Here is a 15,795-nt window from a genome sequence, read left to right on the forward strand (position 1 = left end):
TTTCTTAAGAGCTAACTCATAACTACTCTACACAGCTGATATTCCAACTTGTAACAGCACAACGAGGACAGCTATATTGTGTGGTGATGATACGGCAACACTATGGGCCAGTAAGGATCTACAGACCTCGACAGACACCTCATTGAATAATAACTGGTCGACTCACGTTAACTACACTCTACGTAAAACCCATATACATCCCAGTCACGCTGAATCAACAGATACAACCAATGAATGATTCAGCCAAATAACCATGAATGCACATTGACTCACAACTTAATTGACAACACCTTGCAAACCAGAAAAAGCTGACAATCTAAGAGCCTTTGTACGTATTGATCATTGACCAATATTGACCAGTGGTATATAGCCACATACAATTCAGTCCAATGTCGAGATCGTTTAACATTGCCAAAATATCATAATTCATATTATTGTCACATCATATCGGATCGATAGGAACGATATCACGGTGGCGATCTCGATATGACAACCGAGCAAGATAAGACATTTTATTTGATTGTGTAAATAACATTACTACTAAATTGACTTGATAAAATAAATAATTATATAAACAACCTTCAGAACGCGAAGGCGAAAATGTTCGACCTACAGCCGATTTACCTATAACTATGGATACATAGGGAATTGAACAGTTTTTCATAAAAAAAATATATATTAAATCGGTAAAAAATTGTTTGTAAAGTGGAAACGACGATGCAATAAGTCGCATTCGTCACCGATTTCCAGTCAGGATTTTTTTTACCACAGATACAGCCGAAGGTAAAGAGGGAAGGGGGTTGGTAAAGTGACGTTCCGGTTTTTTTCATTAAGAACGAATCCACAGCCGTGGGCGTGCTAGTATTGAAATCCCTCGATAAATCTTAACTTAACGGTCCTTTGGCATTCGGCGGCAGACGGCCCTTTAGCGGCGAAACGAATGAATAGTTTGGCTAAGATATTTAGTTCTTTTTTATTGGTTTTCAATTATTATTTTTGCACGTACCGTTTGCATACCGTCTACATATTGTCATCGTAGCCGTACGTACCTCTTACCGATTAATTAAACGGATGCCTTACATGTTTTGGATAGAACAACACGTCTATAAAACTTGTAACTATAATAATAACTTGAAGTCCTTTCTGCGGTCGAACGGTTTTCCACGTAAACATAATTTTTCCAAAATTAAAAAAAGAGAAAACGAGGCAATATAATTGAGTAAAAAAAAAAGAAGTTCTCTTTGATATTAACGCCACACGAGTGATCATTATTTTATTTTATTTACCAAGTAATAGTACTTTGTTTAAGGTAATGAATTTATTTTAAACCATTAAAACTTTTCCCGCTTTGAAAATATTATCTTTTGTCAGATTTCAAAATAAAAAAACGTTTATTCAATAAAGGTGATGAAAATAAACAGTTTACTGTATATTTTTAAAATATATTAATAACTTTAATGTAGTATTATCGAATGTTTTATAAGTAAACATGAATTTCCAGGAAATGTTTTTAATTAAAAACTACAAGAGTCTTTTGATATTTACCGTTTCTAAAACGGTAAATGAGCTTGTTATTAACCATAAAAGTCTTTAGACGTTCTTTGAATTTAAAGCGCAAATACAGTTTTACAGTTTATTTTATGTTTAACAACTATATAAATACAAGTGAAAGAAGTTAAAAATAAGTTCTATTAAAAGCGGTTCTTTGGGAAATATTAAGCCAGTGGAAAGAGAGGCTGTCATTATATTGTTTTATAAAAAAAACTCTGATCAAATCAATTCTATTAAAAAATATATTTTACGCTAAAATCATAACTCTTTACACCAAACACGTACTCTTACTAAATTAACTTGTAGCATATTATGCTCAATTATGATAGGGGAGGGGAAAAGAGGGAGGGCGAAAGACAGAAATTAAATAATCCTTCGGTTACTATACAAAGAGATTACATTTTTTATTTGTTCCCCGTTGCCATAACTCAAAACAATTATTATTTTATTCATCTTCTTCTTCTTCGGGCAAACGGCCGCTAGGACCATCCCGTCAAATACCCCTCCCTCCAACCATCTCTGTCGGATGCTCGTACCTTCCAATCTGGTCCTCCACCTAAGGCACTCACATCTCTTTTTACCAGATCTTCCCATCTCATACGAGGTCTTCCCAGTGGCCTCTTCCCTGCTGGATCCTTTTCTAATACTATACGTAGCAAGGGATTCTGATTACGCCAAGCATGTCCAGCCCACTTTAGTCGTTTACTCCTTACTGTCTCCAATATATTCGGCTTCTGGAAAAGTAATTCTAGCTCATTATTCGTTCTTATCCTCCACTCATTACTATTGCTATCTTGCATCGGTCCATAAATCTTCCTTAGAACTTTTCTCTCCCATACTATCAGCTTTCTTTCATCTTCTTTTCGTAGTGGCCACGTTTCCGCTCCGTAAGTTATAACTGGACGCAGTAATGTCGTATATAGCTATATCTTAAGCTCCCTCGATAAAGATCTAGATCCTAGCAGTTTTGCTAGTCCATGGTAAGCTCTATTGCCGGCAAGTATCCTTGCTGAAATTTCCTTGACTATCTCATTCTTTTCAGTTATAACTGACCCTAAGTATTTAAACTGCTTAGCTCTGCTGAAAACATAGTTCCTTACATTCAAAGATGGGTACACACCCGCAGTTTCTCGTCTGCCAACGACCATGTACTCCGTTTTGGTTTCGTTTGTCTGTAGTCCTACTTTCGATGCCATTCTTTGTAGACGGCCGAACAGTGATTTCAGTGCGTTCGGTGATTCTTCCATTAATACTAAATCGTCCGCGTACGCCAATAGGCCTATTGAGGAATCCTGCAATTTCACTCTTTCGTCGGGTCTAACGTTCATTGCTCTAATGACTTTCTCTAACACTATATTAAATAACACCGGTGACATTGAGTCGCCCTGCCTCAGGCCTGACTTTACTGATATTGGCTGCGTTTGACTACTTCCAACTTTGACTTAATAAATGTCTCCATAATACTTATCTCCACTAACTTTATCAATTTTTGTGGGAAGTTAAATTCTCTCATAATGTTAATTAAACTCTTTCGATGAATACTGTCATATGCTTTCCTAAAATCAATAAAAAGAACATGGATTTCTTTGTCAAATTCCCATGTCTTTTGGAATATCTGCCGAAGAAAAAATATTTGATCGGTTGTTGATCTTCCGGGCCTAAAACCTCCCTGGTAGTCGCCAATAATTTCCTCCGATTTTTATTTTATTTTCGATATGACGCAGTTAGAGAATACTTTATATGTCACATTTAAAAGAGCTATGCCTCGATAATTATTACAATCTTGCATGCTTCCTTTTTTATGGATTGGGCATATCGTAGCTGCTTTCCATTCCTCTGGTATTTTTTCGGATTTCCAGATCTGGCATATCAGTTTCCATAGCTTAGTCAGCAGTTCTTCTCCTCCATTTTTTAGTAGTTCAGCTTGAACTTCATCCTCATCAGGTGACTTGTGATTCTTAAGCCATTTTACCTGGAGCTTTATCTCTTCCAATGTTGGTTCTGGGCAATCTTGTTCATTCCAAGGTTCTAGGTCAAAACTGAAGACTTCGTCCGGTTCATCACAATTTAATAGCTCATCAAAGTACTCACTCCATCTATTAGCTATCTCCACGCTCGAGGTTATTAGCGTCCCATCATCATTTTTTAAGAACCTCTCTTTCTTTTTATTCCCTCCTGCAAGGTGATTTATCTGCTTGTACATGTCTCTGGTTTTATGCGATTTGTAGTCGAGCTCTGCTATTTCCATCATGTCCCGGAGGTATTTCCTTTTTTCACACCTCAGTATGTTGCTCGCTTCTCTTTGGCGAGTCTTGTACCTGCCGAATAGAGTTTCATTATTTGTGTCATTTAGCCAATTCCTTCTTGCCACTCTTCTTCTCTCGATAGCTTCTTCACAAATTCTGTTAAACCAAGGTTTAGTTTTTAAATTTTTCTTTCCTAATATCGTTGTCGCTACACTATTAATGGCTTTTTTTATTTGCTCCTAGTTCCTATCCACATCTGCGTCGGCTACTACTTCCCTTCCCTGTAAAATTTCCTTAATTTTGTTACTAAATTCAATGTTTACTGATTGGTCTTCCAGTTTGTCAATATCAAACCATCCTGTATTTACCGTACGTCGTTTACAGGGGGGTTGCGTTAATCCGAACCTAGGCTAATCCGAAAGACGCGGTAATCCGAACGGGCTTGACATTTATCGCATCACTATAGTTAGACATATTTTTCCGTAGACCCGCACAATAATAATAAAAAGCCAGTACAGTGAGGCCGGGGCATAGCGGCTTAAAAGATATCGTGGGACCAGCAATAATGTACTTACAATTTAAGGAAGCATATAGGAACCAGTGTTCAAAAAAAAAATAACTCAATATTTTAAATGAATATGTATGTATGTTATCTTTTATTACTATTATTATTACTATTATGACTGTATGACTATTATGTGTATGTATGTACATATAAAATAAGTAAATATAAATAAGTATAAATAGCAAGGAAATTTTTTTTTTTTAAAGTCGTAGGTAGGTAATCCGAACAAATCGGTAATCCGAATGTCCCCTTTCCCCAAACCCGTTTGGATTAACGACACCCTACTGTATTAAGTTTTTTAAATTTTACTCTCATCCATATGCCAACAAGTAAGTGATCCGAATCCAAATCAGCTCCTCGTAAAGTCTTTATATTCCGAACACCATTCTTGAGTCTGCTATTAATTAGTACATGGTCTATCTGGTTCTTATATTTTCCATCTGGGGAGATCCAAGTATACTTGTATATGTTCTTCTTTGGGAACATGTACTTTTGATCACCAGCCCTTTTCCCACAGCAAAATAAATAAGTTTTGATCCATTGTCATTTGAAGTTGCATGCAAGCTATGATTTCCGACGGTGTTTCTATAACATGGCTCCATTCCTATTTTTCCGTTAAAATCTCCCAGTATCAGCCTGACCTGACCCATCGAAGTATTAAACACATCTTCCAGTGTTGCGTAAAAGAGCTCTTTTTCTATTTCATCTTCATCTTCGGTAGGAGCATGTACATTAATTAGAACCAAATCAAAATTTTCTGTTGTTAGCGTTAACGTAGATATTCTTGGGCTAACATCTCTAAATTCTTTTACTGTATGAATGATTGCTACATGTACCGCAAATCCCGTTCCCCGTCTGTGAGCATGTTCGCATTTTCCATTAAAAATAGTTGTTTGAGACAACTTTGTTGTACCGGCATCTTGCCATCTGACCTCTTGAAGTGCCACACACTTCATCTTGTATTTTTCAACCTCTCTTACTAAATTTACAGTCGGTCCTTCTTTGTACAAGGTTCTTACGTTCCAAGTACCACACAATAATTCCGATTTCCAGTTTCCAGTCTTTTTTCCGTTAAATCTAGTCCGAGGCTTGGTGTTTGAGTCCTGAACGTTAGTTTTTTTACAAGGCAGGGTCGTTAGCCCTGCGCTTAACCCCCAATTTGGAGGGCCAGTCTACTCCAACCAATTAAGGTCAGAGTACAGAGAACTGGACCAGCTAATTAAAGCCAGTCCAGTTCATAGCTCGGGGCCCCGGGTTCGCCATACCCGTCACGCCATACCCGTTCCCCTGAAGGAATTATTTTATTTATAGTTAATCTAATATTTCACTTAACATAAACATATTTCATTGAGCGCTGATCGTGTAATAATTTGTGCTTAGTGGTAAATTCTATTATGCATATAATTTTATTATATCTATTTCCACGATTGACACCGATTTTCGTACTAATAAGATAGCAAATTTTATTTCTTGCTGTATAAAACAGCGGTTAATTTGTAATTCCTAATATTAGTATTTAATAACTTATACATTTTTAACATAATATTTCAAATTGTATTATGATTTTTTTGTATTATGATTTATCATCTATTTAAATTTGTAACAAAAATATAAAATAATTTTAACAAAATTGATCATTTAGTTCCATATACTTATTAGTCGGTCATACATTCCTTATTTACTCATTTATTATAATAATGTAGCTTAAGAAAACGCTACTCACATGTTTATTAAGGAGTAAAGTAAAGTAAATTTTTCGCAATTTTTTTCAATTAGATCCTAAGCTATAATGTGTACTTATTATAATGCAATAACAAGAGGATTCTTTATCAGTTATTTTTTTCTCAGATTATCACAGTCGTCTCAATAGGCCAAATTACAATAATTTTGTTACGAAATCACCAAATGATCGCAGTAAACAGAGGAGAACTTTCTCTGTGCCAAAACGTTTTTGAATTTTCGATTACTAAATCCACTATTTTGTAATAATTTATTACAAAAAAAAAACCTAAACTTTAACAACTTACAGGAAAAATTTAATTGTTCTGTCGAAAAAATGTCACGTCAAAGCATAGATAATATTTTCCCCTATTGTTCTATGAAAATGTAGTGAATTTAGTTAGTACAACCACCACCTCCGCAGTATTCACTGTAGCAAACCCTGTTTTGACACTACAAATTGCAAGTGGGTAGCGCTGTTTAAATAATTATTCGAAACTTTTATAGTAGAAATTGTTTGTTGCAAATTTAATTTAAATAATGCATTAATTATAATAATTATACCCTACCGACGGAAACATCATTTTTTGAACTGTGTCGGTTCGGCGAAAATATTATCGTCTTCGATCAAATGATTTATGTTAAATAATGGACTGCCAGTGATTATATTATGCGTACAAAAAGAGGAAACGAAACATATTTTATTTAATCAATTATTATTATTTGTACAGTTTGAATAATTATGAGCGTCAAATAATTATTACGCATTAAAACCAGATATTTTGTTTTATTACAAACATCGTTTTTCAATACAGTTTAAATTGGAGGGGGGCGGGGAGGGCTAATTCATTTTTTAATTCTTGTTTCCGTTGAGTTTTCCTAACGATGTCTCGAAAATTCGTTGTTTGTGCGATTTAAACGTTTCCCTTGTAAACGGTACACTCTTTCGGCTTTCCGTAGGATGATAGATTTCGGTGGTCATATTGTTATTTTTTTTCTCTCGATTATACGGGTTGTGTAGCGACTATTGCCGTTAATTTATCAGCGTCACTCAGTTGCGTTTCTCCATCGCCGGTTAGATTAGGCGAATTGGCCGGAAAATAATATCATTTAAACGGTGCCCGCGGCTCTTCCATAATATGTGTTCGTACAAATAACCGCGAGTTTCATTTGGGACAATTATTTATTCCACTCGAAGTTTCGGAAATGTGCTTGTCAATTGTTTAGCGTCGAGTGAGAAGTCTGACATTGTCGACTATGTGTTATAATATCAATTATTATTTATTACAAACATACAAAAAAAAAAACGTTTTTATAAATTCTATGTTCGACTTGTACGATCGGGTTTGTTAATATTACATGGATTGGTTTAGCGCTATTGTAGTTCAACCAGGCCCTGGACATTGATGACAAATTAACACGGGGAAGATACCTTTTGCACAAAAACGCGGCGGCTATCTTCTTCTTAAGGGGCCTCTACACCTGCGTATTTTTAGTCGAAAACAACTCATTCTTATTCAAACGTATTGTTCCTAAGAATACTCCGATTTAAGTTTTGAAAAAATATTTGAATTCTTCAAAACATTTTCAAGGCATAGGTCGTGGCACAAGTTTAAAATTATTTTAGTTAATTAATTATTTCAGTTTAAAAAAGTTAAAAAATTGTAATTTTTAAGTCAACAGTTTATTGACTTGTGCTCGCGAGTGCGTGACATTCCTTATCGACCGCTATCGTCGTCGTCGCATAGTACCCGCAAATTGCAGATAAGGATATTATTTTTAGATATTTTGTCATGTACGGTGTATAACAAAATACTATTAAAACGAGGATCATTGGCAGGACATTGCAATTTATACTGAATTGTAAAAATGATCGTTTTTCTACAATTTAGATTTTAGTCATTCGAGTATTCGACTAGCGTTGTTGATGTTGTCCATCGTCAGGTCGTCTTATACTCACACAATTCATATTTTATATAATTTATATTTCATATAATAATGAATAATAAGTCTATTAGGAAGTATTAACCTAAGTATAGAAAACCCTTATCTCGCAGGATAAAGGGAATTTAAATTCGCTGAATACAAAAAACTGTCCAGAGAGAGGTTAGATCATGCTCCGTGAGTTACATAATATTATGTCTAATTATGAATTAAACGAGTCCTTATGTATTATATTTTGAAGAACGGCATATTTTACCAAAAAAAATTTTTATTTTAGCTTCGATGCGTAGTTGAGAAGGTATTGTTTTTACAATACCTTGGTGGTTTTATTTGTGGTTTATTTGGTGGTTTTATTTGTATTTATTTTTGTTTTTTGTGTCTGGACGTATCTTCTATGCCGTTAACCGATTTCTTCGTGTACCTACTTACTTTATATATTAGAAATCTAATCTAAAAGTTAATTTCTTGGAGCAAAATTTTCAAAGTTCACCTCTCCCCCTTCAAAATTGGGAAAACACATAAAAATGTACATATTACATATTTATTATAACTTTTTTTAAAATAGTCGATTTTGTTCCAAATTTCTATGGAATATTCTTCGGATAAAGTACTATACAACGTAAACGGAAAAACGTTGACAAACCAAAAAAATATCTTTATATATTAAAATTGTATTAATTTATTATTATAGTTGTAATTAAAATCTTCATCAATAACTGCTAGTCTGTTGTTATTATATTTGTCAAAAGTAAGTATTACAAACTCGTAATTTTTAATGTCTAGTAATAATCATTATCTTCGTGCTTCTGTTTGTCAGTGTATATACTCCTACAGAAATAATATAAATGCGACCCCAGACACAATTAAAGTAATATCATTTACCTGTCCGCGCGTTAGGCGATAAAATTTTAGATAGTATGGAATCAATAATAGTAAGTTACTATCTTGTTATCGCACTTTCGCGGTCGCGACTCCGTATACGGAGAATTATGATGTATATGTATTATATACATAAAATTGCTCACTAACACTAATGTTCATTTACGAGTAAACAGTTACTAACACAGTGACAAAATGTTTTTTGAAATTGCCTATACAATACGCCTTAATAAATGCTGGTATAGAGGCCCCTTAAGGCTACACCACTATAATGTTATAACTATACATTATTTTATTTTTACCTGTGTATAAATATTATACGAAATTTAGTATTTCGTGTAACATCTATACTTTATATCTAGACTTTACAATATGGCCGTTACTGTTTTTGACTACATTGAAAGTGACCCTACTGCTTTCGTCTATTATGTGGTTCAACGACGTCAGTGTACCGAAATTGCCTATCTAATGCGACGGCTTATTACAATTATTATGATAATTCAACGCGATAGGTCGCGTAGTATACCCACGCAAAGTCATTATAACGTCACAGGTAAAACTGTTATTGGATTGGTCCGTGTTGTTATAGTATTAATGTTTCGCAGACAGACAAACAATCCATTATGGCCACGATCAAGCGAACCCCTAATTTAGTTGAGAGGGAAAAAAAAATGAAAGTGAGCGGCTTGTTTTGTATTATGTCCTCTATTGATACCTGTTTTAGCTAAGACTCCCTTAAATCAGGATGTCACTTTTAATTTCTATAATTGTATAATACAATAGCCGCATTTAAATATCGTGCGTTACGAGTTAGTATTTAAAAAAATTCAGTGTCTCAGTTTTTTTTTTCGCTCGTCGGCAGGATAATTAAATTAGAAATAAACTAAACTAACACGAATACTGTAACAGTTTGTTTTATTTCCATTAGTTTGCTGTCCTTTGTTTTACTACAAAAAAAAAATTACTATAATAAACAAAACATTTATAATTATTATTATTAATGTCAAAGTTATCGATCATCATACGAGACCGTATCGAGGTGGTGATAATTAAAATAATGTTTCTATTAAACTTCGACTGGAAACAATAATAATAATTTGTTTTCGAAAATATCCAAAACTTTTGCCCGCTTTATCGTGACGGTTTTCAGGAAATCGCAGCGTTTCAAAACGGAACAACACTTGTTGGTTTTCGGTGTAGGAAACTGCGAAAACTTTATCAACTTTTGACCTCTCAAGTCCCATCTATAGTTACAAACAGCTATGTCGGTTGGGTCAAAGAGCCGAATTCGAGAATCGTCAGAAACTTTTTCGAAAACCGTCCTCGTTCACAGATATTTTGCTGTCACTGCGTAAAAAAAAAATTAAAATAAAACACTTTAATGTCAAAACAACTTGTAACGTATATAAATACAAAATGTGGCGACAAGCTGCCTTGCCGACTTAAATGGATTGATCGAAACACATTAATCTATCGGAGCAATAAAAAAAAAATGTTATTGTGCTAAGTAGAAAATAAATATAACGCTGTCAACTCGCCGTAAAATGTACATACTATTTTAATATGCCAAAGAATTCGTTGGCCTTTGTTATAATGAAATAATAACAATAATTATGTCTCGTCGATTAGCACGTTATAAGCATGTATTAGAATATTTAATATAGGATATTACTGTATGACACACACAGTTCATTATTCACAAAAAAAAACTCATCCTGTTAATCGTGTAAGAAAGTATTAGGTTCTTTAAATTATCGTGTAATAATAAAGAAGGTCTCTAGAGTTTTATAGATGTGTTTATATTGTTGAGTTGTCATTGAGAACAATAGGCTTTTCATCGCCCGTAATACTTTTTATTGCCAACCCGCGTGTACAGCTTAAGATGGTACATTCTGTCACTTGTAGACCTATATATCGAAAAGGTATCTCGTGTTTGAGCAAGAAGCGTACACGCTAAACGTGTTGACACACAACTGAGTAAAGTACTACGCCCATTATTTACAATTACCATGTCATAGCACAAAAAAAATCAGACTCGACTATTACAAGTAGGTAGTTATGGTAAGCCTCTCCAGGAAACATTAAAGTTAATATTCAACTATTTCTTCAATTGAGCACTTGCAAAAAATCCACAGTATTTTCCTAGCAGTACGCGCCATTTCAACATCCAATGATTGATAGAGTTTAGTATGGGAAGTTTAATAACACCACAGAAAATTTAGAGGGAAAAACTATTGTTATATAAAAACAATTTAATACTCGAGCGCTATTGATAGTCCAGACAGTCGATAATAACAATAAAATTATACGTAAATAATACTAGTGCTTATGTTTACGTCCAAAGTTCTAATATTTTCTCTAAAGTTATTACTTTTAGAGTTTTTTACGATATTATTTATGGTAATTATAGTTGTATTGTCTCTAATATAGCCATTGGTATTAATAAAACAGTATCATAGGACAATGCTTTCTTATCTATAAAAGTATATTTTGAACACTGTAGCATAATTGTTCCGTTCCATTAAAGTGGAGTCGACAATCTAATTATCTATTTCAACTATTTCCAAAGCACCTCACAAGCTACCATGTTTCCCTTGGGCCAAGTATTGACTTATGCTATGAAGTATAACCACTCTTATCTATTCGAAACTACATAATTTTTCTCTTATATCTTAGTATGCCAAAACATACTCTTACTTGTTCACAATTTTTGGTCAGTATTATAATTTTTAAATTGCCACCTACAAATACATTCTATTCATTTTTAGTTGTGCCCAATCGAGTGATTCAAATCCATACATATTATTATAGCATTATTTTTATTACTTTATTTCTTTCTCGTTTCTATTATTCAACACTGGACAGTCGTCGATGATCAGCATTAAGTTTTAAGTGTTAGAGTGGTATTGTTGTACTTCTAAAGACATTCTTTTACCTCGCAGCCCACCATTAGCTATAACTTATTTATTTACATTTCGATTGTAAATTGTTGTTAAAGTTTCACTCCCCCCCCCCTCGCCATTTCAAATATATTAGTAGAAATGCAGTAAGTTATCGAAGTTATTCGGTATAAAACATTCCAATCAAATTGGCCGTTACAACTCGAGTGCCGCAATTTTTCACCAACCGGTTATTTTACTATTTTTTCTTTGGATTTTCCGGCCTTCATTTTATTTGCTTTTAAACTTTAAGTCGTTTTAGTAGCAAATTATTTTGTATTATTTTAAAACAGCACCCAGTAAACACAAAGGTACACACGCAATTAGGAAAAGTCAAGAAGTCTTTTTTTAAGGCCAGACTTGAGATACGAATAAATTCTTTATGTTTTTTTTTTCTTTTTGACAGCCGCTGTGCGCTGGAAATAATATTTATCCATCTTATAAATTTTTCAAATGGAACACAACACGAATAATATAGCGAAGAGATAAATGCGCGGCATTGAGTTGAAGCTATTGTTTTCTTCTTATAAATAATTTCGACTGAGAAGGGTCTTTTTAACCCTTTTATATTTATAACGCTCTAACTAATCACCAAACTAGATCCGCCAACGTTTTTTGGTTTAATCATCACTCTGAAAAGTTTTTAACAGTTTGCAAGTTTTCATGAAAATCAACGTTTTGTAATAAAAACATTATATTATCGTTATATCTTTGTATTTAGTGTTTACTTTAAACGAGTCATTAATGAAAATTCTGCGAAAAATTTGGGAAATTTATTTATATTTTCATAACGCCTAAAAAACATAAGTATGTATAAATAGCATTATGTACATTTTGTTTGGTATAATGAATATAATATAAAATAAATGAACTATGATGTTATTAGCTATTATTATTTAATAACTTTAATAAACGTATATATAGAGATCATACATGACATCGTGTCATTTTTTTATATACCTACAATACACGAAGAGTGAGACTTATATAAGTAAATAACTTATGCGAACACCTCTTTTGTTTTCATAGAATATATATCAAATTATAATCGCAATTTCTGATCAAAAATTATACTGTGATTTTATGAAACTTTAATTCAATACTAAAGTATAATATTTTAGCAGTATAAAGTATATAGCTTGTACTGTTATACAAAAGGTTTTAAGAAAAACTAGTTAATATGTTATTGATGAAAAATAAAACAAGAAATATATTTTTAGAATATAATTTAGTTAGATTTTAATTAAAGCCTCTTTCGTTTTGTTATAAATGCAATGTAAGTATGATAGATATTGCATAATTTGTGTACACACCAATACAAACAAATGTATATTATAGTAACTTGGTAATCCATCTATAAGCTTTTTTAATACCTCTGAATCCGAGTACTAATGTCATTAAAATGAACAATTATATATTGAGTAGAAAGTACTTCAGCGGTCATAACATTCAACACCGAGGAGTTCTGCTCCAAATCCGGGTGCCTTAACTTAAGAATTTATTTCTTAACTACATATTTTCCTATCTACAAATATTATACTCGCATGACTAGTCAGCCTTGACTCACACATTTTGTTTAATGTCTACTATGTAATACCGCACGTGTACACGTATACAAGTATTAAAAATCGTGTCGACCATTATGAAATTAGAGAATTATCGAAAACCGAATAATAAACAGACAGGGTATTTGTGTGCCATATTATTATATAGTTCAGTTTTAATAGATTATTCCACGAAAAAACAATAGATAATTTATCCGTAGTGTGTATACAGTGTTGAGTTGTCGTGTAGACGCTATAACATTAAAAATAATAGGTTCTACATTTTCTCCGAATAATAAAATAACCCTCGTGTGTGTAACGTAAAAGTAATCAAATACAACTTGTAACAGCACTTTAGCTCGCGACATTATCAATCCATACTTTGGCATAATATATATTATTATTTTATAATGACAACTTCGCCCATTTTCCGTCAAGGTTTCAACGACGCCGTTGACAGAACGTGATATTTTCATATAGTTATAATATGTGGTAAACCGTAAAATGAATAGGTCCAATTTCCACATAGGCATGACCTATAATAAGTACATTGTTCGCGGCAAATATCATTTTGAATAGATATCGCATTGATTATACGTCAAAAACCAATATCAGTAAGGCTTTGTTTCGAAAACCTGGCGAGCAAAATAAACCTGAAAAATGTTATTTTTTTTTAAATTTAAAACGGTGATTTGTTCCAATATTTGTGCATCCTGTGTGACACAAAGTACTCTTACAAATTGTAAGAGTTGTTTATTTTCCGAATTGTTAATTTTTCCTACCAAGTCGGAAGCTACGTCAACAAACAAGATTGAGGAAAAGATGAACGGCCCGGAGATTTATGTAGACAATAGGGTTTGCTGTTTGACTTACAAGCGGAATAGGTGAATCGGGCATAAACACGGTGAGAATCCTGTTTGATAAATGACAATCTATTTCGCCAGCCACGCCAAGTCTTTTTCTTGGCATAAACAAATTGGTTTCGTCCGCAGTCACAATGATTTTGTTTTAAAGAAATTATTGTGTGTGTGCAGAAAATCAAAGAAGAGGTGGGAAAGGTGGGAATTGAAATATAAATCCTGGTGTTAACGAAAAATGTTAGAAATCATCGCCACCAATTACGGTTGGTTTTTAAATATAGAATTTTTTATTTTTCTACTTCTTAATGAAAATATAACCAGTCTTACACCAAAAATATGTACCTTTTTTGGTATTTTTTCTTGGTTTTCAAGCGTAACGAGTAAAATGTATAAGCTTTTATATCTATAAAAAATATTGTACGCACAATAGCTGCGGTGTATATATTATATGATAACTATTTGGAGAAATTGGCCCAGTCCAAAAATTACTGTGGTTCAGACGAAACTGAAATTCGATCATTGTAAAACCAATACCTTGTAACCGAACACATAATGTGTATATAATAATAAAATATAGTATACAAAACCCTATTTTATGTTATGATTACTTTGAAAGTTTATGAATGTTTTTGACGTGTACAATGGGATAATTGTGTTTGATTTTAATTTGAATTACGGTTGAATCATTTTCAATACGCATAAAATATGTATAACCATATATTAACGGCTGATAAATAATAATTTGGGATTTTGGTTGTTTTGAATATATAGACAAGCGCTTTAGTAAAATATTGTAATTATAAATTATAAATAATATAATTGCTACATTGACCGAAGGGATTATTATAATAATTCAGTGAACTCTAAAAGTCACTGACGAGCACCATATTGCAACGCATTATCAAATATTCACATCCGTAGTTTTATAAATATTGTTAATAATATGTCCAGAGTTCGCTTATCTGTTTTGTACGTACTCTTAAAGTAAATAAAAAATGCCAAGTGAAGATAGTATTCTAGGTTTTAAACGATTAAAAAAATGTATTAAATTCTAAATTGACTTTATTAAGTGTATTCTCTTAACACGAACCAAACGCATTCATTTCGTTAGTTTAAAGTTATTAACGCATCAGACTAACATATAATTCATGATAAACCGTAAGTTGTAGTCGTTTATTTTAATGTGAGGTTTTATCGAATACTTACGAGATCCGTCAAGGCCGAACCAACGAAAAATGTGTTTTTTTTTATAATTTAAAAAGTTTAAATGGCTTTTTATATGTCTTTTGCTCGATTAATTTCTTATTATCGCGCCAAACTGTACATCTTTGTTTCTGATGATAAACAAGCTTGAATGTTGTGGTGTATGATGTGTATTCTAAGCTTACGTTAAATATTTAAACATCAGTGAAAATGCATTCAGTAAATTCCGAATAATTTGTTTGATTGTCCTAAGAAGGAATTCCGAACTACAACACTTGAAAGTCAAGTGCAAGAATGCTCATGAACAAAATACACAAAAGAGGGAGTGGTGTTTTTTTAAATACT

At 32.9% G+C, this 15,795-nt stretch overlaps 4 protein-coding genes across 6 annotated transcripts in view; 1 reads left to right on the plus strand and 3 right to left on the minus strand.

The window, feature by feature from the left end:
- The window catches only part of LOC126844480 (tryptophan--tRNA ligase, cytoplasmic), a 206,356-nt gene that overhangs the window by 121,894 nt on the left and 68,667 nt on the right, over nucleotides 1-15,795 (minus strand). The window lies entirely within an intron of this gene.
- The window catches only part of LOC126844474 (uncharacterized), a 274,285-nt gene that overhangs the window by 96,945 nt on the left and 161,545 nt on the right, over nucleotides 1-15,795 (plus strand). The gene's annotated exons all lie outside the window — the stretch shown is intronic.
- Nucleotides 2,475-3,799, minus strand: LOC126844814 (uncharacterized). Its single transcript, XM_050583233.1, has 2 exons — nucleotides 3,331-3,799; nucleotides 2,475-2,902 (listed from the first exon to the last, which is right to left on the minus strand). Exons 1-2 carry the CDS (start codon nucleotides 3,797-3,799, stop codon nucleotides 2,475-2,477), a joined length of 897 nt encoding a protein of 298 aa, XP_050439190.1.
- LOC126844815 (uncharacterized) lies at nucleotides 4,779-14,356 on the minus strand. Its single transcript, XM_050583234.1, has 2 exons — nucleotides 14,261-14,356; nucleotides 4,779-5,465 (listed from the first exon to the last, which is right to left on the minus strand). The coding sequence occupies exons 1-2, from the start codon at nucleotides 14,354-14,356 to the stop codon at nucleotides 4,779-4,781; spliced, it is 783 nt and encodes a 260-aa protein (XP_050439191.1).

The sequence above is a fragment of the Adelges cooleyi genome, unplaced genomic scaffold (genome assembly GCF_023614345.1).
Source record: "Adelges cooleyi isolate 19-005CV unplaced genomic scaffold, UGA_ACOO_1.1 ACOO_flye_CR_arks_rails_tigmint_CR_PRNA_651, whole genome shotgun sequence".
Taxonomy (NCBI): domain Eukaryota; kingdom Metazoa; phylum Arthropoda; class Insecta; order Hemiptera; family Adelgidae; genus Adelges; species Adelges cooleyi.

Excerpts from the sequence above, each read along its gene's own strand:
- LOC126844814 (XM_050583233.1), bottom strand. The coding sequence starts at position 3,799 with ATGGAAATAGCAGAGCTCGACTACAAATCGCATAAAACCAGAGACATG. Across the intron at positions 2,903-3,330 it reads AAAAGGAAGCATGCAAGATT|TGTTAGAGAAAGTCATTAGA; the intron begins GTAATAATTATC and ends TATTTAATATAG.
- LOC126844815 (XM_050583234.1), bottom strand. The coding sequence starts at position 14,356 with ATGCCAAGAAAAAGACTTGGCGTGGCTGGCGAAATAGATTGTCATTTA. Across the intron at positions 5,466-14,260 it reads CCGATTCACCTATTCCGCTT|GACTCAAACACCAAGCCTCG; the intron begins GTAAGTCAAACA and ends ACTAACGTTCAG.